A 27,604-nucleotide genomic window follows, 5' to 3' on the forward strand; every position below is an offset into this window, starting at 1 on the left:
CCAAACTGTTCACTATTTATACATTTTAGCAAACAAAGGCATTAACGTTCATTATCCACAAGTTACATATTTCTCTTATTAAGTTGTATTCTATGTTTTATTGGTTAATGAGTCTCTCACTTCTCATGCTAATTAATCTACATGCTCAGTCTTTCTCGGCTTAGGAGTCAGGGGGTTTCTGGGGTCGGTGGTCCGTGAGCCGGTGGCTGTGATCTCCATGTGCCGGAACTGTCTTTTATCCACTCAGAGGTAATTCAGCACAGTTACTGGATTTATTAAGTTTCGTCCTTATCTTGAGAGTTCTGCCAAATGTCCTTGTGGCCTGTAAATTCTGCATTCTTTGTGTCCACTATTACTGCTACATCCTTCTTCCCCGGCTCTGCCCAGGTCTGAGATCATTGAAGCATGTCAAGGCCTAAACCTCAACAAGACACTTCTACCAGCAAGTAATTTGTCTTTCTAACACCCGGACATCACACAGAGCTTGCTTGCTGGCTGCTGTTTCACTCATCACATCCTCAAATTCCGCATTTTGCAACGCCACCAGGACCGTCGAAGTCCAACCCCTGGCGCTGCCCAGGACCAAGGATCGCCCGCCGCGCCGTCCGAAGGCTCCCGGCGCGGGAGGCTCGGTGCCGCCGGCACTTCCCCGGGAGCGCAGGAAGCGCCGCCCCCGCCGGGCGCTCACGTGGCCGCCGCGCCTCCTGCCCGGCCGAGCCACGTCCGCGGAGGCGGAGCGGGGCGGGCGCGGCCCCGGATGGAGCAGCGGGGGGAGGCGGCTCCAGCTGCCGCTCCAGCCCCAGCACTCGCCGCCGCCGCCGCCATTTAGACATCCCGCCGCGGCAGCCAGCGCTGGGACAGGGTGCGCGGGAGGGGTCTGGTCGCCGCGGCCGCCGCCATCCTCATCATCGCCATGAGCCGCCTGTCGCAGCTGCTGCTGCTCGCCCTGCTCGTCTTCCCCGCCGCGCTGCTGCTCGGGGGCGCCCGCGGCGGCCCAGGTGAGGGCGGGCGGCCGTCGCTGCCGGGGAGCGGGGCTGGTGGGTGTGTGCGGCTGTGTGGGGGGATCGCCGCGGCGCCGCGGGGAGGGAGAGCCGCTGCGGCCGGGCCTGCGGAAGCTCCGCCGAGAGGCGGCGGCGGCTCGGCTCATTCATCGCCCCGGCCGCCCGCGCACGTGGCGGCCGCCGCCGGGGCTCCGGCGCCCGGCGCTGTGCCCGCGGGGCCCGGCCCCGTCCGAGGGCGCCCGGCGGGTGCAGGGCCGCGCTCCGGCCCCTCCCGGCGCAGCGACCCGCGGTGTCGGGCAGGCCCCTGCGGGCACCGGCCTCGGGCCCGGCCGTGACAGCGGCCCGGGAGAGCCGGAGAGCTCCTCCTGAGGCGGCGGCAGCGGGTTTGTCCTTCTCCCCGCTCGCCCGCGGTGCTGGCTCCCACATTCCCTAACAGATGCGCTGGCTGCCACCCTGCCTTCCCGCCTCGTCTGCCGCCACCCCCCGAGTGTCCTTGGCGACACCGAGGAGCGCTAATCTCCGTTTACGCTGTGGCGTTATCTGATTCACGATCTGGAAATTGCCTCCCTACTACTAAGTTTGGGAAGGCTTTTCGCCCAGCTCCTGCAGTGGGCTGCAGCTCGCGCCGTGTGCGAGTCCTTTCCCAGAGCTCTCCCGCTATTGCCACATCATCAGTCAGCCCCTCTGACATCCATCGAAAACACCGTAAGGGGTCTGAGGGTGTGCTGGGCAGCAGATGGCAAAGGGTGCCTACAGCCTATCTGTATGCTGTTCATTTTAAATTTTAAATCCTCCACCTTTATTTGTAAGAATTTCTGTAGAAATTAATTTTTTTTCCCGCACTTAAAAGTTTAAAACATCAAATAAAATCACTGTAGTTAAGGCTTAGGTTAAGTATTGCCCATGGTTGAGCAAAAGTCTTTGAACGTGCCTTCTAAAGACACTTGAGAGGAGAGGTTGGGTTTGCTCTCTCTAGCACTGACTGGCAATTTTTAAGTCCTTGGATACACTTGTCCTACTCAAGGATTCCTCTTTCCCATGAAAAATTTTAAATATTTCTTTTAAAATTTGTATTTATGGCAGCTAGGTCTTTTTTTCAGACCTATTTATATCAGTCATCCATTCATTTCTACTCTTTCATATTCAGAAAACGTTACATTTGTTAAAAAAAAACCCCAAACCTGTCATTTTGTGCACATGTTTTACATCTCAGATTTGCTTGCATGTGCTCTGAACTGCAAACAGACAGAACTTTGTTCCGTGGCCAGTATTTTCATTAATCATATTTGCCCAGTATTTGAATGTGTGAGGCTTGGCTCCACGAAAGCAAAGAGGCAGTGGACTATCAGATTGCACTTGTCTTGGAGCCTTGCTCTAGGTCATGTTTCTTCTCTGACTGGGGTTGTGGTTCTGTTGGATAGACAGCTGTAGATGATGTTGAGGAGATCGTAGTAAAAAAGACATTCTTCAGTTTTTAATACTTGAATGAAAATAAGTACCAAAAAAAAAAAAAAGTCACTTTTTAGATACCTTTCAAAGTGTTCTGTTATCAGTGTGCTAATAACTTGTTAGACTGGCTAGTGTTAGAAAAAGCAGTACTAACTAATTTAATTTCGTGGCAATAGGAATGCCTTATTTTCACTTTTGTAATTGCAAAGTTGAATTATTTTCACATGTTAATGTGTTCAAAAATTGAACAATAGCTTTTAATGTAAATTGGTTGCCTTCTGCAAATTTAGGCATTGCTGTGTGAATGCTGAACTTTTTGTCATCCAGCTGTAAATTTTTGGCTTTGAACTTAGTGGTGGATAAATTAGTAAGTGAGAAAGTTTTTAGCAAAGGAATAAGGCTGAAAGATCAACACAGGCATCATTTGAATAGGAGGTTTTTTTGCAACAGAGGCTTCAAAACACTGTATTGGACAGGTTTTTAAGAAGTTCCTCAAACATTAGTTTGAGAATTGTACTTAAATGTCAGTTTTTTGTTGAATAACTGGACATTTAAAAGACTTTATTGTATTTGCATTTTGTTTTGGCAGGTTTATTAGTTGCAGCTCAAGATGCTACAGAAGATGAGGAAGCTGTGGAAGATACTATAGTTGAAGATGAGGATGATGAAGCTGAAGTTGAAGAAGATGAGCCAACAGACTTGGTAATTGTACATGAATGTTACTTCAAAAGTATGAATTAGACTGGATTTGCTTGAAGCTGGATAACTTAATTGAATTTACTTACATTGCTTTTTTTCAGGTGGCTCTTTCCGTGTATCTGATTAAGCTTGTGTTCAGTTTGAAGTGTCAGAAGGATTTATCTTTTGTTTCTGAATTACCGGTTGAAAAACCATATGGGGACGGCCTGATTTCTAACTTTCAAAACTGTAGGCCACAAAAACAAACAAACGAAAAAACCAAAAAACCACCAAGTGAGAGAACCACATTCTCATTGGAGCCCTCTGTAGTTCTTTTCTATCTGAAGCTGCACCTCAGTAAACAGAGAAGAACATTGGGGAATAGAACTACTTCATTCTGACTTCTTTAATACTGATTTCTAAGGGCAACAGAGTTCTTAGTTAAGCTCAGAATGAATTCTAAAACCCTTGTTTAAAAAAATACAGCTAACTACGTTTACAACACAAATTCAAAAAATTACCCAGAAAATCAAAAACAGACAAGTGAAATGTTTTACATAGTTTTGTGGTCTCCTTATGGCAGTGAAGTGTTAGGCTTGCTAGACAGTGTGCTTAGAGTGGTGCATCAGAGATAACGTACAAATCTCTGATGTACGTTAAGGAAGTTTGGGACATCAGTAGGAGAAGACATGCATACTAAAAAGGCATATTTGGTGAAGTGTTACTTGATTCTATGAGATTTTACTGCTGTTACTAAGTTGGTGAGCTTATGGTTGACCAGCTTTGCTAAGTTGTAGAAGGTATACTACGTCAACATTGACCAAATATTATTAAATAAACTTTTGGATGTAATTTCCTTTTAATTATTTTTGACTCAGGTACAAAACATGGTGCTTTTTAGGCAGTTTCTTTTATTTGTCACTCAAATAAAAGGGTTTTTTGTGGTGTCCTGGAATCAAGATGCCACATGCTCAGCGCTGGTTCCCTAGTTTATGGTACGTGTATGACTGATCCAGTACGATTTCCACTGCTTTAGGAGGTTGTTTAAGAACTGTAATCAAATGATCCAACTGACTTGCCAGCACTTAGCTGAGACTGTTCAATACTGGGTCAGCCTTGGTTTTATTTGGTGGGAATGGTGATGATCCCCAAGTGGAAAATAAGCCCTTAATGCTTGCATTTGTCAAATTAAAAAGTGATTCATCACAAGGTGAACTTGAACAAGTGAGTCCATGGGCTTACGTAGTTCTAATAGCCTAACCATTTCCAGGCATACATAACACTTAACTAATTAAAACTGAATAGAAAGCTGCCACGAACACTCCCTGTAGTGAAAGTAACTAATTTGTTTTATGGCTGTCTTTATTTTGAAATGCTTGTTTTCTAACTGAAAATAGCTTAGATGTGAATGCTTAACATTTAGATTCTATTCTTTTCCTTCCACCCCCAAAGAAGCCTTACTGATGCTTTTTGATTCCAAACCCTTCAATAGAGCTAAATGTGGTTCAGATTAGTCACTGTGTCAAATATAATGAGTAGAAAGATAAATGCTGAAAGGGATGCTCAGCAAATCTAGAGGGAGAGCAGACTATGGTGCTAATCCTGCAAGAGCAGGATTTGGTACAAATACTTGCCACTGTTGCATGGGATTCTCATGAAATCATGGGATTCTCATGAGCCAAGCATGGTTTTTGCTTCACTGTTCGTTATAGGATGTTTCAAAAAAGTCTCTTGTCTTAGACAGAAGAAAAAGAGGAAGAAGACTTGTCCGGAGAACCTAAAGCCTCACCCAGTGCTGATACAACCATCTTATTTGTGAAAGGAGAAGGTAAGAGTCCTCTGCTAATCCACCATTCTCTTTACTGTTGCTTAGACTACATCAGTGTTTGCCTAAAACAGTGAAACCACAGAGTCTGTTCCAGATGCTCTCTGTTTAGAATTGGCTGTGTGTGGTGCATGAGGTTTCTCATGGTTGATTTTTTATTTGTGTGTGTTTCAGACTTTCCAGCAAACAACATTGTAAAATTTCTGGTGGGCTTCACCAATAAGGGTACAGAGGATTTCATTGTTGAGTCTCTCGATGCTTCTTTCCGGTACCCTCAAGACTACCAGTTTTACATCCAGAACTTCACAGCTCTCTCTCTGAACACAGTAGTTCCACCACAGAGACAAGCCACGTTTGAGTACTCCTTCATCCCTGCTGAGCCCATGGGTGGCCGTCCTTTTGGTCTGGTTATCAATCTCAACTACAGAGATGCAAGTGTAAGCCCAATGCTCATTTGAGTCTTTCCACTTCATCTGGAGGTGTCAGGAAGGAAGTACTTAGTCAAGTACCTCTCCAGAAAGTGAATGCCTCTGTAGTATTCAAGCAAAGCAGTGGATACATAAGCATAGCAAGTGATTGCCTACATGCACTTAAAGTTGTATCAGCAGTGGAAGCTGGGGTGTCTTAGTACTGTAGAGGGCAACAAAACATTTGTGCTTTTATGTGTTGAGTGAAACTAGCATAACTTGCAACCTTAAGAAAGTTGCTGCTTTCTAGAATTTCTCAAAGAACATGGAAAAAGGTAAATGTTTGTGTATGTGTTGAAGAATTGAATTTAAAATGTTACGTGCAAACTTTGTTCTAGGGCAACATTTTTCAAGATGCTGTCTTCAATCAAACTGTTACAATTATTGAAAAAGAAGATGGGCTGGATGGAGAAACGTAAGGAGACTGGAGATCCAGGTTTAGCTGGTGCACTGGTAGAACAGGTTATTGGTGGTGCCATTGAAAATAGTTCTTATATTGTCATTTTATTGAGTGTTAGGCCTGCTGTGTTTTGTGTATGATGTAGCAGCATTTGACAGACTGAAAATACAGACTTTTCCCAGCATTAAGGTCTCTATTATTAGTGGGCATCTTCAGGACTGGTACTGTATCAGTGAGAAGTTGACAGATTGTGCTTTAGCTCGGAGGCCTTAAGCCTGGAATAGGACCCGGTGTTATATAGCTACATAGCAATTTAAAGCTGTTAAGCTTCTCTTATGCTACTGTGCTTTTTCCTAAGAGTTAAAAGATGGAGAGAGTCCATAGTATCAGGCTGTGGGTCCTGCTGTCAGGACTGGAATAGCTTTCTTCTGGAACACTGCAGTGTAGTCTTAAGTCTGTGTAAACTAAAAAAATATTTGGAGTACCAAATAGCACAGCAAAGAATGACTGAGTTCCTCTAACCCCTGTCTGTAGTAGGTATCTTTCAGGAGTGATTTTTTTCAGACTTAGGTACATCTGACACACCAAATACCTTTCAAGCATATGCTGTGCTAAAATGCTATTAAATATTGTAGCACTGGAATAGAATTTTAAGTGAAGCTGTGAGTTAGAAAAGTTAATCTTCAGAAATACTTGTAGACAATGCTGAATATGTGAATTGTCCTGGCACAGGTAGAAATTGCCTGTTCAGCAAGCTTCCTTTTGAATAGGTTATCCAAAAGAAATGGCTGTTGCATTAATTTGTATTTCTCAAGTACAATGGTATAAGTGAAAGAACAGTTGGTCACATGAAAATGTGTGATGCTCTGAAAAAGTAGCTCTCAAAACAATTGGGATACTAGAATCAGTTTGTGTGAATGTCCTGTGAAGAGATAATTGCCCTATAACAGGTATTGAAATTAAGTATCTTCTTCAGTTTAACTCCATAATTTCCTTTATCATAAATGAGAGTTCACATGTTCAGCTTGGAATAAGTTCTTTACCTGTAAATTCCTTAATCTCCAAATCAATTTTAGCTATAACTTAGGTTTACCTCTTGCTAAGTATCAACAGATACTTCAGATAAAATTCTTCAAAACAAACCAGAATGCACAGATTAAGAAAATTGATTTTGTAGGTAGAATTCTAACTGTGGAACACAGCGCAAGATAAACAAAGACTTTCAAAGCTCTGTTGAAAATTAATAGTGTCCTAGCAGTACTCGCTTTGCAATAGCATGCTAAAACCATGTAAGACACTTTTAAAGGTTTTATAAGTGATTAAAGCTCTCACAGACCTAAATATTGCCTGTGACCCAATAACTTGAAACTTCCTGATAGTGCAAAAGAATTCTTGAAGTTACTAAGTTTCAGTGTTTATTTATTATAACACTTTTCCAATTTATACAGCGTTTTTCAAACATTCTGTTGTTCAGAATTATACTTATGATTACAGTTTCTAAAATCCAAGTCAGAATTATTACATTATAGTTGTTAGAACTTTAGTTTCAGATTCCTTGGGTATTTTCCTCACTTGCCCCCTACAGAAGTTCTTGGGAAAGTTTCAGTGAATGTGTGGCCAAAGTTAGGCTTAATTTCTATGCCTCTTCATAAGCTGTCTTCAAAACTTGACATTTTTAGTTAATGCATTGTTTCTTAAACTTTTTTAAAGGATCTTCATGTACATGTTCCTTGCTGGACTTGGTCTGCTGGTCATTGTTGGCCTACATCAGTTGCTAGAGTCTAGGAAGGTGGGTAGCATGTTTGTCTGTGTACTTGTTAATTCAAAACCCTTCTGATGTGAAAAGAAAGCAATTCAGTGATTGCTTCTGCCATATGATGGTAAAGGTGCAAGATTTATTTTTAGAACCTTAGAGGTTACTGGGGAAACTAGAGCGTTCTTAAAAAATGTTCCTAATGGAAGATACTTGGATTGCTGAGCCTCGTGCCCTTTGGGTCTGTCCTTTGGCTCCACACTGAAGTGGCTGAATTGGAGTACCTTGTAATCACTGGATGTCTGTGTCTGCTGATTCAGTACTTACTTTCCCCATGCTCTCTATTTCTGCCTATTAGTCTCATCCAGGGGAACTTCAGGGGAAAACAGCTGCCAGTCTTTTATTTAGTTCTTAGGAAAGCTTTGCCATAATGTTGATTATTTCTCAAGGTCAGGTCACATGTGAGAATATTGTGCTAATCTGAGAAAGCAAAATAAAACTTGTCATCACAAAGTTTGACTGATCATCAGCAAAAGGTATAATGAGTTTGCCCAGGTGTGCATGAAATGAAATCTTGGTGCCTTAATGTGGAGTAAGTGTTGTAAGGTGTTAGAAGTGGTAATATAAAGCTTAGGGGAATAAATTGCTAATGGGAAAGACAGCTCTGTGCATTGACTTGCCTTAAGTTTGTACCTTAGTAAAATAATCATAATTCACTAAATACAACTTTTATAGTAATTTCTAATACTTGTGCTATCCAAGTCTTATTTAAAAGAAAAATCTTTCTTCTTTCTTGAATTTTCAGAGGAAAAGACCGGTACAGAAAGTAGAGATGGGAACATCAAATCAGAATGATGTTGATATGAGCTGGATTCCCCAAGAAACTTTAAATCAAATAAGTAAGTAGTCTGCCTTTCACAAACTAGACCATAACAAACTTAACTTGACCAGTTAATTGTAACTGAGTAAGTAGCTGATACCAATTTCTTATAACAGCATGTATCTCCTAGGGACTAACAAATTGTCTCAAGCACTGTACTTAAGGATGAGATTATTACTTTAGCAGCCCATTCCTTGTAGAGCAAACTTTATTGATTGGTAAGATAATGACTACTGGTGATTTCTATGATTTGTTCTGTAGAATCTTTTTCAACATTGTAAGATCTCTACCCAAAACCTGGATTGCAAAGATGGTTTAAATAGGAGAAAGTAGATGTCATCTCAGTTTCTGTAAGCTGCCTGGAAGTTTACCTATAGACCTAAGTCTTAAGTAAGCATTAGAAGTGTGTTTTAACTAAAGCCACATAAATACTTGTTATTGATGTCCTTCACAAATCTGAAAGTTCTACTTGATACCTGAAGTGCCAACAGTAAACCCAATATCTGATTTCTTTAGACTGTGGATATTTCTAACTTCTCTTTCTTCTTTTTTTGCTTTCCCATGGCTTCAGTGCAAAGTAGAAGAGGTGAGGCAGACTCTTTGTGAGCTGCAGAGTGAAAAGTGCTTAGTGTGTTGTCCCTGTAATAAATAGCCATGGATAGAAGTACAGCTTCCTGCATGCTGTGACTGGTGATGTAGCATGAGCCGTGAAAGATGCAGAACAGATGCATGCAATGGCATACATTTTATATACTTATAAATTTATGTTTTCAAGTATTTTGTGGATATATTTCTGGTTATATTGTAGGATCATAGTTTCAGTAGAATACTGATGAAGTTTTGTTTTCTCTCATGGTTCCCAGAATTCTTTTTCTAAAAGGCAGGTGTTTATCTTGCCTTCCCCGCTTACCTTGGTGTATCAGGCTGATGAACTCCTGCCATTAGTTGCAGTCACTGCTGTGAGGTGAGAAGAAAGCCTCAGTGAAGTGATGCAGAAATGCAGAGAGCTCAAAAACCCTTTGCAGGAGCTACCCTTACTTGGCAAGGACTGCTGTTTTGATCAAATAAGCAGTTCTGAGCTTCATTTGCTGCAGAAGGACTATAGGCCTTAGCTGTGATATGAAGTTGTGCCAGGAGTTGACGACTTTGCACTTTTTAAATTCCTTTACCCTTTTTAAGAGTATTTGCACAATATAGGTAGACAGACTAGTGCTTTACTTGTGAAGATAAAAACTTTCTTGTACACTTTCTTCTCTTAGAGACTGGAATAGTGTAAAATCCAGACACAGTAATTTGAAAAGCCTCCATCTAGCAAGAAAAACTGAAGGTCTAAATGCTACTTCCTGCTAAGGAGCAAGCCGACTTTAAAGGGGTTCAAATTCTGGTCATGTTTGGGCCCCACCACTACCCTTTTCTTAAGCCAAATAAGTGTATTCATATCTGAACACTTGAAGTTTAGGGAAAATGGATGGTTAAGTTGTTCTTAATTGTGGTTTTCTCAGCTCCAGGTTAGTTTCAGTTAGAACTCTACACTAGAATTCTTTAAAATACTGGCCTTCAAGAGCTCAGATATTCTTGACTTTTTTATTATTGACACTTCATACTGTACTTATTGGCCTGTAAGGGCATGATGGCTGCTCCTTGTGTTTGCACATACTCTAACCAGGGCGGTTATTGGAGATTGTTCTGTTTAAGAAAATTAGTCACCAGATGCACTTAGCAATCACTTCAGCACTTCATGCAAAGTATTGAAGGTTATTGAAGGTATTTTCTGCAACAATCATAGAGCCATAGAATGGTTTGGTTGGGAAGGGGCCTTAAAGGTCATCCAGTCAATGTGGATGCTTCCTGGAAAAGTGCAGTTTTGCACAACAGTTTTCTTCTGCTGTTAGTTGTATGAATGTGGAAATATTACATGCAAGACATAGCTGTCTAAAGAAGAGTCAGTCTTATATTCTTCAGGCAGGTAAACTCAAGGCAGTGGTCATCAAAATAATTCATTTAACTTTCTGAAAGTGTAATTACTGAACATGAAAATTTTCTAAGCAGTGGAGCCTGCAGTTTCACATAGGGATGACAGGGGTTTTTTTGCAGGTTAGTAACTGACAAATACGACAAACCTTACCCTGTTGTTGCATGTTACAGAATGGAAACGTATTTTTTTGTTACCCTCTATTTACGGTGCTGCTAGTTTAAAAACTTTAACAAGTTATTTGAGCTGGCTTCTCTGTGGTGATGCATTGCACTAGAAGGGCGGCTTATCTTGTGTTTGGGAGGAGAAAAATGCATGCTCGTATAACAATTGCAATTGATGCAACTATCTCTTTTTTTTCTTTTCTTTTTTTTTTTTTAAATCTAGATAAAGCTTCACCAAGGAGGTTGCCCTACAAGAGGGCACAGAAGAGACCAGTGGGCTCTGATGAGTAATGTTAACTAGTGCAACAGTTGAACCTTTACTAATTCTGCCTGTTTGGTTTTTTTGGATTGGAGTAGTGCAGAGAACCCATACCATCATAAGGAAAATACTGCTAAACATTTGGACTGAACAGATTAACTGAATGGTGTTAATATTACTGAAAATGCACTTCTCTTTTAATTTTTTTTTTAAATTGTTGGGGGTCGGGGGAGGTAGCCATTAAGATTTGTGCCTGCGTGTGTAAGCGGTTGGTCTTAACAGAAACGTGTTACCTGAAATGTGCCTTTAGAGTTCTTTGTAATGCTGGCTTGTCATCTGTACATTGTCATTGAAGGATCTCTCTCCTCTCCCTAATCTGAATGTCTGGTGACTTTAATCTGTCTTGATTGTATCATATCTGTATCGGAACCTGAATGCAATTGTTCTTATTCAGTCAGTAACGTTACTCTTTACAAGGTGCGCACACTGATGTTTGTGTGTGTGGTCCTGTCTCAGTGGCCAGGCACTGATCATCTCAACTTCTGCATAGTCTTCATTCTAAAGGCACAATTGGGTATAGCTGCTTGTAGTGGTAGATATTTTGCTGCTGTTTTGATCTGGGCATGCAGTGACCTAAAAATCTGAATTTAGCTGCATAGATATTAGGAAGACTCTTGCACAGCAGCAGAACTTGTGAAGCATGGAATTTGTGTGCTGAATTGGTATTACTACATAAATTTCTTTTTTATACCCAGTTTGTTAAATGGTTAGTTATTGAATTGTGCCAGCATCTTAGGTATTCAGATTATAGTGGTAGTTCTGCAATGTTTACTCAAGAAACTGTTGAATAAGCCAGAACAACTTTTCAGTCAGTTCTTGGTTCTTTCTCATAAGAATTAGAATGTCATGTGTATCAAAAAGCCAATTTATTTTTTTTTAAGCTTTACAAGGATTTGCTGTACACACTTGAAACTGAATTTGAAAAACAGTTGGATTCAAATAATTATTTTTATTGGCAAACTAATTAATTCACCATTTACAGTTTTTAAATCTGAGACATCTTTACACTGGTCAGTGCATTGGTCTGAGGTTTTTTTCACCTAGTCTTTCTTAACTAGTAACACAGATGTGTATTCATCACTAGCTGCCTGTTGGTTCAGTAATCAAGCAGAAAAGCTGTGTGCAGAATCAAAGCAAGATTTCCTTTTGTGGCTTACATGATTACCAGGTACTGAGGTATTGATCCACATCCACTGTGTTCAGGAATTAACTGACAGGGAAAAGAGCCAGTATTCAGAACATCAGTTTGCTTGGGCAAGGCTTGAACTGTTTGCATCTCAGCTGCCTCGCTCCCTATGTCTGACTGTTATGTGAACGCTTGTTGAATTCGGGAAGAGGCATAGATTTGGGGCCTCTGTTGTCTTCTTTTCCTCCCTTTTCTCGTCCCCACCTGTGAAAATGCCCTTTTAGTTCCAAACTTGGTCTTCAGGGACTGAACTTCTGAGCCAGTGAATGCTGAGTGATCCTTCCAAATCCTGCCACAGTGTGTTTGAAGCATCTAGGCTCTGAATCTACCTGTGCTGGCACTATTTTGTTACATACTTTGCCAGAATGAACTTCGTTATTGACTCATCCTGCTGTGGAGAAGATGCTTTGTTCTACTTCCTGAAAATACAGCTAGTCCAGGCAGCATATGCAGTTAAGGTTGCTTAATTGTCATTCAGATAATTTAGGAAACAGTTGAATGTTGCCCTCGTAAGGGGTATCTCCCCTCAAACTGTGTGGAAGAGCTTTTTTTGCCTTTAGTGATATAATCTGGCTGGTTCTGTGGTAGATTTGCAGGCTTGTATTCCAGCTTGCATTGAGTCAACAGAGTGTTGATGGGTTAAATGCTTCCTATGCTAAAGCCCCATAGTGATTGCAGCACCTGATGCACTGAACTTGGAAGTTCCCTCTCTTGGATTGTGTCTCTAACCTGACATCCAGAGGGGCTTTTTTCATCCTATTGTAATAGGTCATCTTGAACTCTGTAGTCTTAATTCTTCCTGGGATTTAAAGGTACTCTTTGAGGGGGTGGTGATGATACAGTGGTATGCCAGGAAAAAAGACAAAGGATCAGAACAGAGGATATTCATTTGTAATATCCTAGTTTTATTGCTGCAAATAAGAAGGCTGAGCTCTCTTCTCTGCAGTCAGTGGCTGACTTCCAAATGCTTAAGCATGAAAGAAGAGAGAAGGCAGCTTGCACTGGAACCAGCAGTGGGAAAGTCCAGGTGTACCAAGGCTGTTTTTCTGATGATACAACTTGGCATTCACTGTAGATGGTTCATAGTGACTTTCTTAGCCAGAAGCAGTTCATAAGAGCAGGGGCCAGTAGACCACTGCTGCTCATGATGAATGTCATAACATTTTTTAATTACTTGTTTCTCATTAATTTGCTGTAGTTGAAATTTAGCCATAACATTCCAGCATGCAGTGGTAACTGAACTTTGGCATCTCTAGTACTATTTCTAGTGAATAAGCCTGTCTATTACACTCAGTTTTCTTAAATTGGGGACGTAGAGTTGTTGCTTTATCCTATCGGTTATAAACTTTTATTTTGGTACTTGAATTTTATACTCGATTTTTAAACAGGGATAGCTTAGTGTCACAGGTATGTTGCTGGATATAATTATTATTCTCAGCTGAGTAAGGTGTAGTTTTGCTATTTAAAGATAAGACGGCAGCAATTCTGCCTGTCTATGCCACCCATTTCCATTTGGCAGCACAAGCATCTGTATAATCCAGCGTTCTTACCAGTTCTCAGCCAGCTTACTGCACTGCCACACAGCTGCTCCTGGGGGGTTCTCAGAAGAGTGACAATTGCGAAGGAAGCTGTGGGCTAGGGTTTCTTTATTAGTAAAAGATCCTAAAATGGATTTTAGAGAGCAAATGAACTGTGGGCTTAGAGTGAAGGACCTCTGTGAATTCCTTTCTCACAGCTCCTTAACTTACTCAAAAAATTGTGAAGACCTAACAGTTCTGCACTTGGGGTAGGAAAAACAGCTTTAGAGTTCACATCTACAGAGGCAGCAAAGCATTAATTTAGGCTACCCTTGAACTGCATGTGATACCTGTAGCCCTCTGTATGCTGTCTGCTTTCTGGCAGTGGTTAATTTTTTTTCCCCAGTATCCTTCAATCAGAGAAAGAAGAGTGGCTGCTGTCAGACTCAAGGATTGAAGTTCATTCTCCACATACAAAATGATTAAGTTGTAGGCTGTGGAGCTGGATAGAGCAGAGTAGAGATGGCAGTGCTTCTGCTTGTTCTAAAACATTTATGCTTAACGTCTTCCTTAGCTTGGAAAAGGTGTAATCAAAAGTATCATTTACTGGTTATTCCTAGAATGCATGGTGCTAAACAAAATGTTGCAGGTGAGAGCTCCGAATCCAGGGAAGCCAAATTCTAAAGTAGACTGCTTGTCCTGTTTTTCAGTGTGCTTGATGTACTGAGCAGTAGAGAGTCTGTTCTCTTTTCTTCTCCAAAGGAAGGACAGTACCTACCTCATAGGAGTGACATAAGGGCTGTTTCAAGAGTGTTTTGAAGTTATTTGGGACTTGCACAATACACTTCCATGGAGATAGTAAGACACAGCACTAGTGTAAATGGTTGGCAACTGTACACATAGATCCATACTGTACTAATTTAATCCCCTCACTGACCAGAATTTAGCAGCTTTACACTTTGACATTTCTAAAATACGCAGAGGAGTTGCAGTTAACATACAGAGGAGAGCAAAGCCAGAAAGATCTCTTAGTTTCTGCAAAAATTTATAGGTGAGCTAAGTAATATTCTTCTGATATTTTTCCACTTAACCTCTAAATTTTCCCAGGGATTTTTTCTAATCAGTTGATACAGATGATTGTTTATGTAGCTACAATCAACAGTCAATTTAAGAATGACTGATTGTTTTGGATGATTAAGTTCAGGTGATGTACTGCAACTGAAGTGTTAAATTATCATTTAATTTCTTACCTGCTGACTTGCATTTATAAGTGAGATCAGATCTCTTGAAAACAGCTGCAGGTTTTTTGTAAAGTATACTTGATTTTTTTTTCTTAGCATTGTGTAGCTTTTTTTTTTTTTAATAAAGCATGAGTATGGCACCAAAAAAAGGCCTTTTCCTTGATAAGCAATCGGTAGTAGCAAATGTGCAAAGTGTGGAAACATGCCATTCTTAAAAATCTGCCTTTCTACCTGTGTAATTGGAATGGAAATAATATTGAGCAAGTATTCTGTGATGTTTTGGACAATGGACTAATAATTAAGATTAGAATTCTTTTAAAGGAGGGCCCTGGGAAAATGTTCAGTAAATTCCTGAATTCTGATGGGTTAAAAGGGACACATAGAGCCCTGCATTTCTAGAAGGAATAACCTCATGTTAAACCATAGGCAGCATAAAAAGGATCTGTTAAGATGCTTAAAGGTTGCTGAAGCACAAGGCCAAATCCTTCCAGTTTTTACGTGCATGCTGTTGTGTGAGCAAGCAAATGCTCACATTCCATGTAGTTACTCTGAAAATAGCAGTTCCAGCAGGTGTTCTGCATCCAAACAGAAGAAGGTAAGACTTGTTGGGGAAAAAAAGCCAACAAAAAACAAGAAAAGGTTTAAAAATAAAGAATGCTGGGACGCCTGTATTTGTGAGCTATATCTGTTGGTAAAAGAGGGAAAAACTAAAAGCAGATGTGTTGATGTATTTTTAGGTCCCAGAACACATAAAAATGACTAGAATTTGAAGCCTGCCTCATCTTTCACTGAAAAGATCAATATAGATAGATTGCAATAGCTGGCTCAGAAAGAACAGATACCAAGAGCAAGATGAGGTCTTAAAAATCTGTCTGGCTGTCTTTTCTGTCCCCTCATGTAAATAGTCTTGGCTATAAATTTATATTAACCATGATGCAGTAACATTTCATCATTACAACATTCTAGTCCCTTAGCTGGTAAGGCAGAGCTGAAATTTAACCTGCCTTTCCTCATCACTCTCAATCTGTTCAGCCTACGTGGAAATCACAACTGAGTTTTCCACCTAAATTCACATAATGAATCTGTCACTTGAGAGCTGTCTCTCTCACACAGCAAAGAGAACACTTGGAGTTGATGCACTTGGTCTCACAATGGTCTGAACAGATTTTCAAGAGGACCCCCCAGTCTGTGTTCTAGTAAAGGAGGTTCGGTCCTGCCCTCCTGGGCCTGGATGGAGCTCCACCATGTATTTTCCATAGAGATGAGGCTGCAGTGGTGGAGCATTAACCCTGGAGGTAAAATACAGTACTAGGTTCACTAGATGGAAATTATTACAGCCAGCAGTTCCCAGATCTGCCAGCTGAGGGATCTCCCAAACCTGTGACAGCTGCTTCTCATAGCAGACAAGCACAAAGAGAGCTTTTGCCCCTGCTGAAAGAGCAGGATCTAAAGGGAGGGGTCAGAACAACTGTGTCTGGTCTTTCTAAATCATGCTTTCCATGCTTTATCTTGGCCACTGAAGTAAGCCTGGGCACTGCACTTTTCTGTGCTGTTCAGAAAATAACTGACAACTGTGAAGCTTGAACTCAGAAAAGCTGTAAATGCTGGTGGCTGGTATTTACTTCCAAAAACTTCAGGGCAGTGGCCACCTACAGGGTCAGCTGAAGGTACTGCAGAGGTGGCGCTTACAGTGACACACTGCCTCTGCCACCTGGTGTTTGGCCCCACAGCCAGTTTTCCTTTGAAGTTAAATGAAATTGGATCTTTTAACCCCATGTGCACCGTGACCACATTCAGCCACAGATAGGTTCCCATTCAGCTTTTCCATGCAAGCTGAGTCAAAGAGCCCAGACTGTTCAGAGCACTGAAGGAGCTCCCTTGCCAGAGCCTGGATCCACAGCCCTGCGGAAGCAAGCAGGGGACAGGACTTTGCCCTGAGAGTGGACTTGATCCAGTATCAGCTGGCAAGTTTTCCACCCATAAGTTTTCAAGAGTGAAAGAAAGAATGAACAAACGCCCTGTTTTCTTTGAGAGCAGTCTACGCAGCAAGGAGGGCAGTTAAAATGCCCTGTTGCAGGTTTCCAATGGAAAGGAAAAGCTAGAATTTAAATAGCAGCTGCTGACTGTTGAGCACAGTATGGCAAACATTGCCACCAAAATAACAGGTTATATTTAGAAGCAAGTTCAAATACCCTAAAACACTTGATTTGGAAGTGTGTAATATTTTCCATAGAGCCAGTATTTAAGGCTTGGTTAATGCTTGGTGGTTTGTAATAGTGGTTCATTCATAGAGCGTGAAATTACTTCTCACAGCTGGAAATGACATTTTTGCCCAACTAATCCTAACTTGTTGCTGCTGTAAATCGAGTTGGAAACCAGGAAGTTCATCTCGCTGTTAGACACCACAGCAAAGAAAAAAAATGAAGCAAGATTTGGTTTGTGTTTTAGAAAATACTCAGGGACCAACCATCTCCTTTCCAACATCATAGTAGCCTGGCAGATTGCAGTTCTGCAGCATTCCATTACCACCACCCCAGCTAAAGGTACACCAGGGGTGAAGTATGAGGCATCAGTCACAGTCATGCAGCCAGAACAATCACTCAGTAATTTTTCTTTGTGCTCATGCAGGGCAAGACATTGCCTCAAGGTTCTCCTGAGGCTGAACTCCTGTTCTTGTGCAAAACGTCGCTGGGTCTCATTTATTGTTCCTTTAGTGGGCTGCAGCACTCCTTGTGGTTACTCCTTTCCTTTCACTGGCAATCCCCAGGGACCATCACCCTGTCATTCCCATTCTGCCAAATTTATAGAATTGAATGGAGCCCGATGTCACTGATGCAGTGCAGTGGGAATAAGTACAGGCCACCAAGGACCTGCTGACAAACTGCAGGACATCCCTCAGCTGCAGTTCAGTAAAACACTGCCTGAAGGAACTGGTGGAGAAGCTGCTGTCATTTTTAATTAAGTATTTTTCAAATTAAGTACCTTAATTTTTAAGCAGGTGTTTTGCAGCTGCTAAAGAGACTCTTATGGTTCAGAAAAAGTTAGACTGTCAAAGAGGTGCATTCATAAAAAGTAATAACCGAATGCATTAAAGGCAGCATGTGGCTCTGCATCCTGTTCCACAGTGGATTACCACAGGGAGCCCAGGTTGCTCACTTGTCCAGATCCCTCCCTTTCCCTCACCTACAGCCCCAGCTCATTTTCTGGTGAGTTCTGGGTCTTGGGTAGCCGTGCTAGGCCAGCCTCTGTGGTTTCAACTCCAAGATGCTGACAGAGAGTGATGTAGGCACAAGATCAAAGATCAGGCTCACTGTGTTGTGGTGCAGCCTTACACTGACTGCTGCGTGTATGCAGGCAGGTTGACACTTTGATTTTCTCTGGCTGTGGAGTATCGTGGACGTGATGCATGTAACCTTGGAGCCTGTAAAGCTTCAGTCATACAGGCATCTTGAAGGCAGCAGATTAAATGGTGTTACATGTCCTGCCACCAAAAAGGGACTTTTCTGGCAAAGTGTGCTAATCTAGGAGTGCTGGATCCCATTCAGCAGCAGTGCGTGCAGTAGGACGTGGGAGTTACATGTGCTGCCTCCTCTCCAGCTGCTGCCCAGGAGCCCCATGCATCGAGTAGGGCTGGGCTTTGGTAGAAAAAAACAGCAATGACAAAGGTTACAGTCTGTTTACAGCCAGGTTTTGCCTTTCCCGAGCACTGGTCACGCAGTAAATCTTGAGTTGCAAAACCTTGGGAGGAATATTGGTCAAAGCAAGCCTGCATCTCACAGCTAGCACTGGCATCACCCCATATAAAGTACAAATACTTCTTTTGGGTGCAGATTCCTTGGAAGTCAGATACTGCTCATTGCAAACAACAAACCTAGGCTGTCATTCTCTGCAGGATCAGGTAACAGGAGATGGGAGGAAAGGCTAACACACCAATTGCTTTTGTTACCCAAATACAGCTTCATGTTTGAGGGCTGGGGCCCATGGACCTGTGTGCACACGCTCACAGGAGCGTTTATTTCTGCCATTCCTCATACCCCAGTGCTCGGGGCAGGCCCTGTCGTGGAGCCACCGACCCCTCTGGCTGGCATCCTGCCCAACCTTGGCACATTTTTACGAGCAGCAGGGCCGTGCCCCACGTGTGGTTACAGGCTAAAAATTACTGACGGAAAGTCAGCCCACAGCGGCGCTGGCCTTCACCGCATTAACCTCTGCCTCTGAGATTGTGAAAACAGATCAGGCCTTTCGTGATGAAAAGCCTTTTCTCCAGCAGATTTCTCTTTTTTACAGCCTCCCATTAACTGATGTTCGTAAACTGCTTCACAACCCGCTGCTGAAAGGCTCTAGAGAAGTTCAAGTGCTTTCACAACAGCGTATTCCAAACACCATCGCCCAGAGTTTCCTCATACGCTCCTGGCAGTTTTCCCTGCCAAACAAGAGACAGATCTGGCACAGGAGAAATAAACAAGCACAGCAAAGGAGAAAGCTATTTTCAGTTCCTACTTGTTGGGAGGATTGCTACAACTTTTTCTACTGCATTACGCAGTGAGGTTGGGTGAGCCAGAGAAGTCTTCCCATTTATTACTGTTTAATATATGAAAAAAAATCCTGCTTCCTTTTCGTGAGGATTTTTTTTAGCATTCTGAGAGGGGTCTTGAGAAATGAAAGTAGGCAATACTAGAATTTTTGAAAAGCCTCAGGAATGCTGCTCAACTCCCTTTAGTTTCACTTCTTCAGGGTGATTTCAGACACATCTTGAAATGAAGGCATCAGAGCCACTTGGCTGGCAATACTCTGGAGGTTTACATCTCCCCAGAGAGTTCAGTCAAGCTTGTCATCTGTCAGGCAGCCCATTGACACTGGCACAGGTGTGCAGGTTACACGTCACTTACCTGAGGTGACGCTTGCAGGTGACAACAGCAGCAAGGTAGATGCTCCTGTATCTTTTGGGCATCCCTTCTGTGCAGTGACAGCACAGAATGCAGCAGTCTGAGTCCTCACTGCTGCCTTCGAGCAGGCCAACTGCCCTCTGCCTCTCCACCCTTTTCCTCCCAGATACTATTGACTCCTTTTTTTAAAAAAAAGATACTTCTGGAAAAACAGTCTCATAAACATCTTTTTACAATACAGAACTTGATGCTGCTCACAGACAACTGTCCCCTTGCCCACAGCCCAACCTTCACCCCTCCCCTTGTTTTAAATAGGCCTGCCAGCCCAGGTGAAGCCACTGATGAGGCCTGGCAGCCCACAGGGATGGTGCTCTTGCAGCTTCTGCACATTTTGTAGTGGTGCAGCTGGTGACAAATCCTAAAAACACCAAATAATTCTGTGCCAGAGCACTCCTCCCTGTGCTATTATTGCCCTGCTCTTTCCCTTCCCCTCCAATCCTCTAATAGTTCCTGAGAAATACATGCACACCACTGGACAAGTGAGTCCCTAATTTGTCCTAGGGCCAAGGACACACACCATCTGTGTCTGACACCAGCTCATCCTGTGGGAAAATCACCTTGGGCTTACTTGGCATAAATCATCCTTTCAGAACTGGTGAGAAGAGTTTAAATCACCTAAAAATGCATTCCCTGAAACTGCATTGCAAAAACACAATCCTCAGCTGAGGGGACAAGGAAGGGCACCATGGAGGCTGCCTTGAGAAAGGCCAAGAGGTCTGAATTTGCTGAGTGCAAGGCCTTGCACCTGCAGGAGATGCTTTAGGCTCTGGCAGGGGCTTCATGAACAAGCCACTATTCCTGTTAATGTTCTTCAAAACCAGAGGAACAGACTGACCATACATGCTCTCAGCAGAGCTGTTGGCTCAGGAACCCCACCTGTGCTGTACCTCCTGTCATTTTAGGGTTGTTTCCAGTTTTTCTAATCCTGTGGTCCAGCATGGCACTATTTGCCCATGACTAGGGAAATCCTCTGATCCCCAGCAAATCTGCAGGTATTGGCAGTCACCAGTTTCCAGACAGGGACACCAGTATGCTCCTGGTTGTTTGTTTCCCCCATTCCCTGAGTGTGCACGTGAGGACATGGGCAAGGAGGGCAGCTCCAGTGTGGGGCTGGTGGCCAAATGCAGGCCCTCCAGAGCACAGCCAGGACTCCGGGGATCACCATAGTGATGTGGTGCTTCCAACCTGCAGAGCACACACAGCCAGGTGACCCATCACATCCCCAGCTCAGACACCACCCAACCTAGGGTGCAGATATGTATGCAGATCAAGCCATCCCACCAGCAGGGTAGACCTTTCCTTGTACACACTCTTCCCCCTTCCCAACCTCAGGTCATTTTTCATGGAACATTCAGCTCTTCCCTGACATGGAGGAGGTTTTCAAAAGATTGGAACCCAAATCTCAGTATCTCCCTCACAGCTCCTTTTTGGCTGTTGCAGTGTGGGTGCAGCCTGTCCCGTGCACATTAATTACTGCCAAGGAAGGGGATGAAAGGGGGAAAGTACTTTAATGCAGCTCCTCCTCAGCTGCAGGGCTCAGCCGACCCAGGACACCTGAAAATGCTGGTGCCTTGTACAGGTTTTACTCACTTCCCTCCCTGATGCTGGCTACTCTGGTACTCAGGTTTTGGGAAGTGCTGGAGTGGCCCCCCTTTTCCACAGTCCAGCAGTTAAGAGATATTCCAATTGAACAATCCAATACATTTCTCCATCCTTTTCTTTTTTTTTGCATTGCCAGAGAGGGTGATGAAAAATGGTGCCTCTTTGACATACAGAAGGTGCTGGTTATTCAGTGCTGGGGTCTTGAGTCTCCCTTTGCAGATAATCCTGAACTTCAGGGTTTCCAAAAGTGACATTTTCAATCCCATCATAACTACAGAAATGCTGAAAGAAAATGACATGTATGATTCCCCACACTGCAGACTTGTGAAGAAGGAAAGGTTTCAAGTAAATTTTGCCTCTCGCTGCCTTTGCTAGTTGAATTGTGACTCATTTTGTTTGAGAAAGGCTTTTTCCAACAGAACAGGCCAAAACACTGTTAAGTGTCAACAGCAAATCATTTCTCATTGCACTCACTTTCTGAAGATCTTGGTGTAGGTGTACAGCCCTCCCACCTCACAAATGCTGGCTACTTTGAGACAGCTGCATAATGAAAAGCAAGTAACTTTATTCCTTTCTCTTTACTTGTTTGCATTTCAGTAGCAGGAAAAAAAAAGTCGCTCATTCTGTTTTGGGGCAGTTTTCACTCAATCCTGCTATCTCCTGCCCATCCCCACAGCTTCACACTCCACACTTCAGAAAAAACCCCACTTTCCTGGTGCCCCTTGCTGCCAAGGCATCCCTGTGGTGGCAGAGGACTTGGGTCTTCCCCAAACTTTAATGCTCTGGGCCAGCACGTGCCTCCGCGCCTGAAGCACAGCAGTGCCTCAAAGAGGGGCTGTGCCACTCTCCCTGTCCATGTCAGGAATTAAGTTCAGCTTCACCCCTGCCAAGGTGGGAAAAAAATCTTTAGGAAATGAGGTGAGGAAGCAGCATGTTGGAGGAGGCACATGGACACACCACCACCACCTCCCCACCTCTGCTGACCTGGTGTTTCGGGCCAGCTCCAGCTATCACTGCCATGGGTGCTAGTGTGGGAAGGAGTGGAGGCAGGGGGAGGGAAAGGGAAATGCCAGCAAGGAGCACAGTTCAGTTGGTCTGCAGGGTGTTACCCTGTCCAAGGCAGGAAGAGCAGGGGAATTCCCAGCTTGGCAATAGTCACTGTGAAATTGAGGCAGAAGGAGAAAAGGGCTGCAATTACACCCTTCCATGGCCAAGAACCAAGTGCTTTCTAAGTCATCTGTTTTGTAAGTTATTAATCACCATCACTTCCTAGCCCATCAACTCATCCCATTTGATTTTACACCTCCTGACAGGTCCCCGGGCCACTTGGACGCGAGCTTCCCATCAGTCTCACGAGAGGAGAGGCGATTCAGGTCAGTGGGTGGGAGAGGGCAAATTATTTTCTGCAGGTTTCCTCCCTCAGAAATGATGTTTCCACCCCATGAGCTCACCCAGAGAGCCTTCAGAGCCCCACTTCATCAGATATCCTTGGTTTGGGGCTGAGCTGGCTGGCTGGCTGCTTCTGTTTTAACCTGTCCCTCCCTGGGGGTGAGGGACCAAGGTCCTCTGCAGATCAATTGCTGTGAGGCATTTTGACCTTCATTGGGAAGGTGCAGGAAACTGGAGGGAGGAAAGCAGCAGCAGTTCAGGCCCCAAGTCTGTCTCTCATTCTGAACCTGGTTCACTTCTCTGCCAGAAAGCACCACCGCAGCAGGACTTAGGAAGATGTGGATGCTTTGCTTCACTGCAATTCCCTGGCCTCGAGAGCTGGACGCACAACTCAGATGATTCTTTGGCTCACTGTCCTGTGAAATGGGTTTTATTTATAGGAAGGCATATAAAATGCAGCTAAGGCAGCTCTGACAAGCTAAAACAAAAGGATTTGTCTCTGTTTTGGACACATGCACGTGGCATTTGAATATATCCTGAAGAGTTTGCGGCCATAAACATTTATGCAAGAAGGAAACTATGGCAGCAGAAACCTACCTAATTTTTTAAAAAGTGACTGGTACACTACATGCTGAGAGGATGCTCACCTATGTGACCACGGGGCTACCATTAATTGAAAAATAATCCTGACACTGCCTATGCAGGAAAATCAGCATTTTCTGCTGTCTTCAGTTGCTGCGTGCAGGAACTGCATGGGGAGACAAGCAGCATTTCAAAGAGGCCTGGCTACCAGAAAACGGTGGTCAAAATGAACAGGAGTTTTCAGAGTGCTGCAATCATCTCCAGCTCAAATTCAGATCAACCAAAGGAAGAGAAACAGTGCTCCACTAGCACAGACAAACTCTGGCTTGCACGTCGTCCTCCAGCAGAGCTAAGGCAGAGAATAAGTCACCACAAACCCACAAGAAGAGCCACGCCCATTTAATAACCTATAATTTTTAAATATAACATTTTATTGCTTAGATGGTTTGATACAGAACAAGTTTTACTTTTTATTTTGAATTTGGAAGTACTGTACAACTGAAAAAAAGAGGAATAAAAGTACCAAAACTATGTGTGATTCTCTGTTCATGTGGCATAAACCAGTCTTGTACACAATTCGTAGCAGCAGTTTAAGTTCCCTTTAGAAAAATATGAATTCTACACACTTATTACTGTTTCCTGCATGGGATGAAGTCACTAGGATTAAACTTCCTTCGTGGATAGAGAAGAGAGAGAAAGGAGACACACAGAGAGGAAAGAGAAGATGAATCATTCTGAAAATGGAATCAGACTGTCACATAGCCCCCTAAAGTTATTTCACACAGCCTCAAACAAGGTTCTCTCTTTTTTTTTCTTTTTCCTTTATTTTTTTTTGCGCTTTCACAGTCAAGTGCTTAATGTAGTGATTGAATTATCTCCATGTTAAGTCCATTGCAACTCAGGCAAAAGAATTTTAGAAGATTTTTTTTTGTTTTGTTTTTGTTTTGTTTTTGTTTTTTTGTTTTTTGTAAAAGCCCTGAGAGAGGAAAAAAAATAAAAAGATTCAAACGAAAATCGTATAGAGACAAATTAGCTGAACATGCAAACTAAAGCCTAAGATTCACCCATAGTTTAAACACATTATAAATTTCACAGTTTAATATTGGGGGAGGAAGGGAAACAAAAAAAAAACCCCAACAACAGCAACAGTTCTCAGTCAAACTCAACTAATAAAAATGTCAATAAAATGTGGCAAGACCTTATACTCTACTAGGATATAGATAAAGGCTAAATAAAGCTTTAAATCAATAGTGATTATTGCTAGCAGATGTCCCGGCAGGCTGCTGGGAATTAATTACTTGCTACATTGTTCTGCAGCATATAGTTTAGTAATGGCTTCTCCCCCACAGTATTGCGCAGTTTAGTGTGGAGAGTTGCAAAAAAAAAAAAAAAAAATCAAAACAAAACAACGAAACAACAACCCCAAAATAAACAAACAAAAATTACAAAAACCAAAAAATACCCAAAATAATAATAATAATAATTATTATAATTATAATAGTAATAACAATTTAAGGGATGCGTGAACTGGTTTTAATTAAGTAGAACGCACCTGGGTAGAGTTTCAAATGAATCATTGGTTGTGATTGACTTATCTATATCTGACGTTAGCTTTGTTTCTGAACTGGTTCAAACATCCCTATTTAAAAATTAAAAAAAAAAACCAAAACACAAAAAAAAAATAGAAATCACATATACCTCAACCATTTTTTCTTATTCTATTTGCAAGAATATTACTCAAGAACGTTTCTCTTCCTTTGAATTCTGGACAGTGAGATTTCAGTCTCCAGAAATTTTTCAGAGAATTTTTAATATATAGATATATATAGATATATATATATTATATAATATAGACTGGGTCCGAGGCCCACTTCCTCCATGTCTGCTGAGAGCAGGAAAAGCGATTCTGCGGTGGGAAGGAGGGAGGGTCACAGTGCGGGCTGGGCTGGGGGGCTGCAGTGGTGGAATAGCACAGTGAGGCTCCGGCAATGCTATTATGGCTCTGTCTGTCCCAGAGGTCATGACTGAAGGACAATTAACAAACAACAATAACGACAACGACGACAAGAACAACAAAAATGCTGGGCACTCCTAAAAATGCTCAGCTACAGTAGGATACATTTCGTTTAACCCCTTCAATACTGGTGGCTGGAGTGTCTGTCACCTGTTGCCGGCAACAGGAGCCATACGGAGAAATTCCAGCTGCCAGCATTAAAGGGGTTAAATTACTGATATGAAATTTAGACACACACCTCAAGTCTTCAAGCATCAACCCCAAAATCTCAGGAAGAATTTCTTTCTTTTTTTTTTCTTTTAAATTAATTTTATTTATTTTTAACATGTCGTATATCTGTAGTTTTATTACCAGTAGTATTTTCTTGCTCTTAGAACACGACAGAAGCAAGACGAGGGTAAGGCTCGCATTTCTCTCTTGCTTTCCACTGGAAGACGGAATAACTTTGCTCTGTGAGTGACCGTCACCGAGGTGACGGCAGCGAGGTCACTGCGGCACTGGCGGTGCCTCTCCTGTGCACCCACGCCCGCGCGCACCCGCCGCGAGGGAGATGTGCCCCCGCACGGGCACGGTACCTCGCTGGCCTCTGCGGGACGCTCCGGTCGGAGGAAGGGGTTCATGTAAAGTACAGTAGAAGAGCTGCAACAACAACAGGAGGAGGAGCTGGTGAAAGCCGGTGAGTCAAGAACACTCTGAGACGGGATCCAAGCTGCGCTACGCATCTCCGTGGGCAAATATTGCCCATTGGCTTCTGCTGACTGCAGAGACAAGCGAACTGATGGATTTATAAAATAATAATAAAATAATAATAATAATAATATACTGAAGCAAATCAAACATATGTAACAGCGGGTGCATAATTTCCATAGGTTACGTTGCTATGTAACTCTTCTCTGTATACACGCTCAGTCCGTGATGGCCAGAAAAAACCCCTAGGATTTAGAAGACCACTTCTAATGCTGAAAAGTGGAAACAAGCATGAGGTTGAAATTAATTTGTGTTTCCTGCTTTTGGCTTGAACCACTTTGAACACCTTCAACTGCCACGTTGTTCGTGCCTGGAACAGGCTTAATGCTCCACCATGTGGCAAATGCAAGAACATCTACTGAGAAAAACCCAATAAATCAACGTCTCCTCTGCATCTCCTCTGACTATTTCATATGAAATTCACATCATTTTGCTTCCAGTTATTGGCTATGGTATCCAAGGGCCTCCCACCCCACTGCCCCATTTCCAGCTCAGAGAACAAACACAGCGACTATCACAGATATACAAGAACAAGCTCACGCACACCAATACAAAAGGTAACATTAATGCTTAAATGAAAAAGGGTCCTCTCCAAATAATTCTTTAAAATATTAAAATCATTTTTGAAAAAAATCTATAATACCAAAAGATCTAATAAAGTAGTAAGGCACTCAAATCAGTATATACTGTAGTCTCTTGCATTATTATACTGAAAGGCATATGGCACCACGTCCAGTCTGCCATACTCTCCCCGTAGCTGTAAGGTCGCTCTTCCAAAACCAGACTCCAGAAACCTTGCTCTGCTGGCTTCAGTTTGCCTGCTGAGATGGGTCCAACCTCCTAGCAAGTCATTCCACCCCCAAGAGCTGAGGTGCACTGTCAGCAGAGGCCAGGATGTGATTCATGGGAGACGGAGCGTTGTGCATCTCCAGCAAGTCTTGGATGAAACCCGAGGGCCTCTCGTGCTCGGAGCTGCCCCGCGGTTCCTGGTCTTTTGCCGTGTGTTTCTGCGCGCTCTTGGTGGGCTCGGCGAGGCAGGCGCCGCTCCTCTCCTCTCCGCAGGGGGAGTCCGTGACCATGCCGGCCAGGGCCTCGTTACGGCTCCCCGCGAGGGACGAATGGCTACCGACACCCCCCGCGGAGTCGCACTCGCTTTCGGAGATGGGGTTGGCGCCGCTGTGGCTGGACTCATTCTCACTGTCTTCTCCACACCTCGACTGCGTCTCCTCCTTGTCGCTCTCCTTCCCGTGGTTTCGGGCATTTTTGACTTTCTGGTGGATGCGCTGGTGACGGACCAGGCTGTGCTTCAGAGTGAAGGTCCGTTCGCAGGTTTGACACTTGTAAGGTCGCTCACCTGGAAGAGAATGACAACACAAAGTCAGCTGTGAGGTCACACACTTGTTTCAAGCAGCAGGAAACACTTTGCACTTTGGAAATTCACAAATCGAACATCACATTTATGCAGATGTTTT

General features: G+C 43.0%; 2 protein-coding genes across 13 annotated transcripts in view; one reads left to right on the forward strand and one right to left on the reverse strand.

Annotated features, from left to right (window-relative positions):
- Positions 1-724: 724 nt before the first annotated feature.
- On the forward strand, positions 725-25,034 carry SSR1 (signal sequence receptor subunit 1). Of its 4 annotated transcripts, XM_038127831.1 has the most exons (11): positions 725-998; positions 3,040-3,152; positions 4,869-4,956; positions 5,128-5,390; positions 5,759-5,835; positions 7,531-7,609; positions 8,379-8,472; positions 9,025-9,039; positions 10,813-10,876; positions 22,714-22,773; positions 23,097-25,034. In XM_038127831.1, the coding sequence occupies exons 1-11, from the start codon at positions 914-916 to the stop codon at positions 23,119-23,121; spliced, it is 963 nt and encodes a 320-aa protein (XP_037983759.1). In that variant the 5' UTR covers positions 725-913; the 3' UTR covers positions 23,122-25,034. The 4 variants fall into 4 exon arrangements, with proteins under 4 accessions (XP_037983759.1, XP_037983760.1, XP_037983761.1 ...); XM_038127832.1 differs by lacking the exon at positions 9,025-9,039 and having other exon boundaries at positions 726-998; XM_038127833.1 differs by lacking the exons at positions 22,714-22,773; positions 23,097-25,034 and having other exon boundaries at positions 727-998; positions 10,813-15,523.
- The window catches only part of RREB1 (ras responsive element binding protein 1), a 145,237-nt gene continuing 141,801 nt past the window's right edge, over positions 24,169-27,604 (reverse strand). For 8 of the 9 annotated variants that reach the window (XM_038127823.1, XM_038127822.1, XM_038127821.1 and 5 more), the window contains one exon: positions 24,169-27,486. In XM_038127823.1, coding sequence (XP_037983751.1) covers positions 26,981-27,486 — 506 coding nt within the window. In that variant the 3' untranslated portion in view covers positions 24,169-26,980. The remainder of the gene's footprint in view (positions 27,487-27,604) is intronic. The other variant, XM_038127829.1, reaches the window with a different exon arrangement.

Source organism: Motacilla alba, chromosome 2, assembly GCF_015832195.1.
Source record: "Motacilla alba alba isolate MOTALB_02 chromosome 2, Motacilla_alba_V1.0_pri, whole genome shotgun sequence".
Lineage (NCBI taxonomy): Eukaryota > Metazoa > Chordata > Aves > Passeriformes > Motacillidae > Motacilla > Motacilla alba.

Coding starts and splice junctions, on each gene's coding strand:
- SSR1 (XM_038127831.1), top strand. CDS start 914: ATGAGCCGCCTGTCGCAGCTGCTGCTGCTCGCCCTGCTCGTCTTCCCC. Junction 7,610..8,378: donor AGTTGCTAGAGTCTAGGAAG/GTGGGTAGCATG, acceptor TTGAATTTTCAG/AGGAAAAGACCGGTACAGAA. Junction 10,877..22,713: donor AGACCAGTGGGCTCTGATGA/GTAATGTTAACT, acceptor ACCTCCTGACAG/GTCCCCGGGCCACTTGGACG.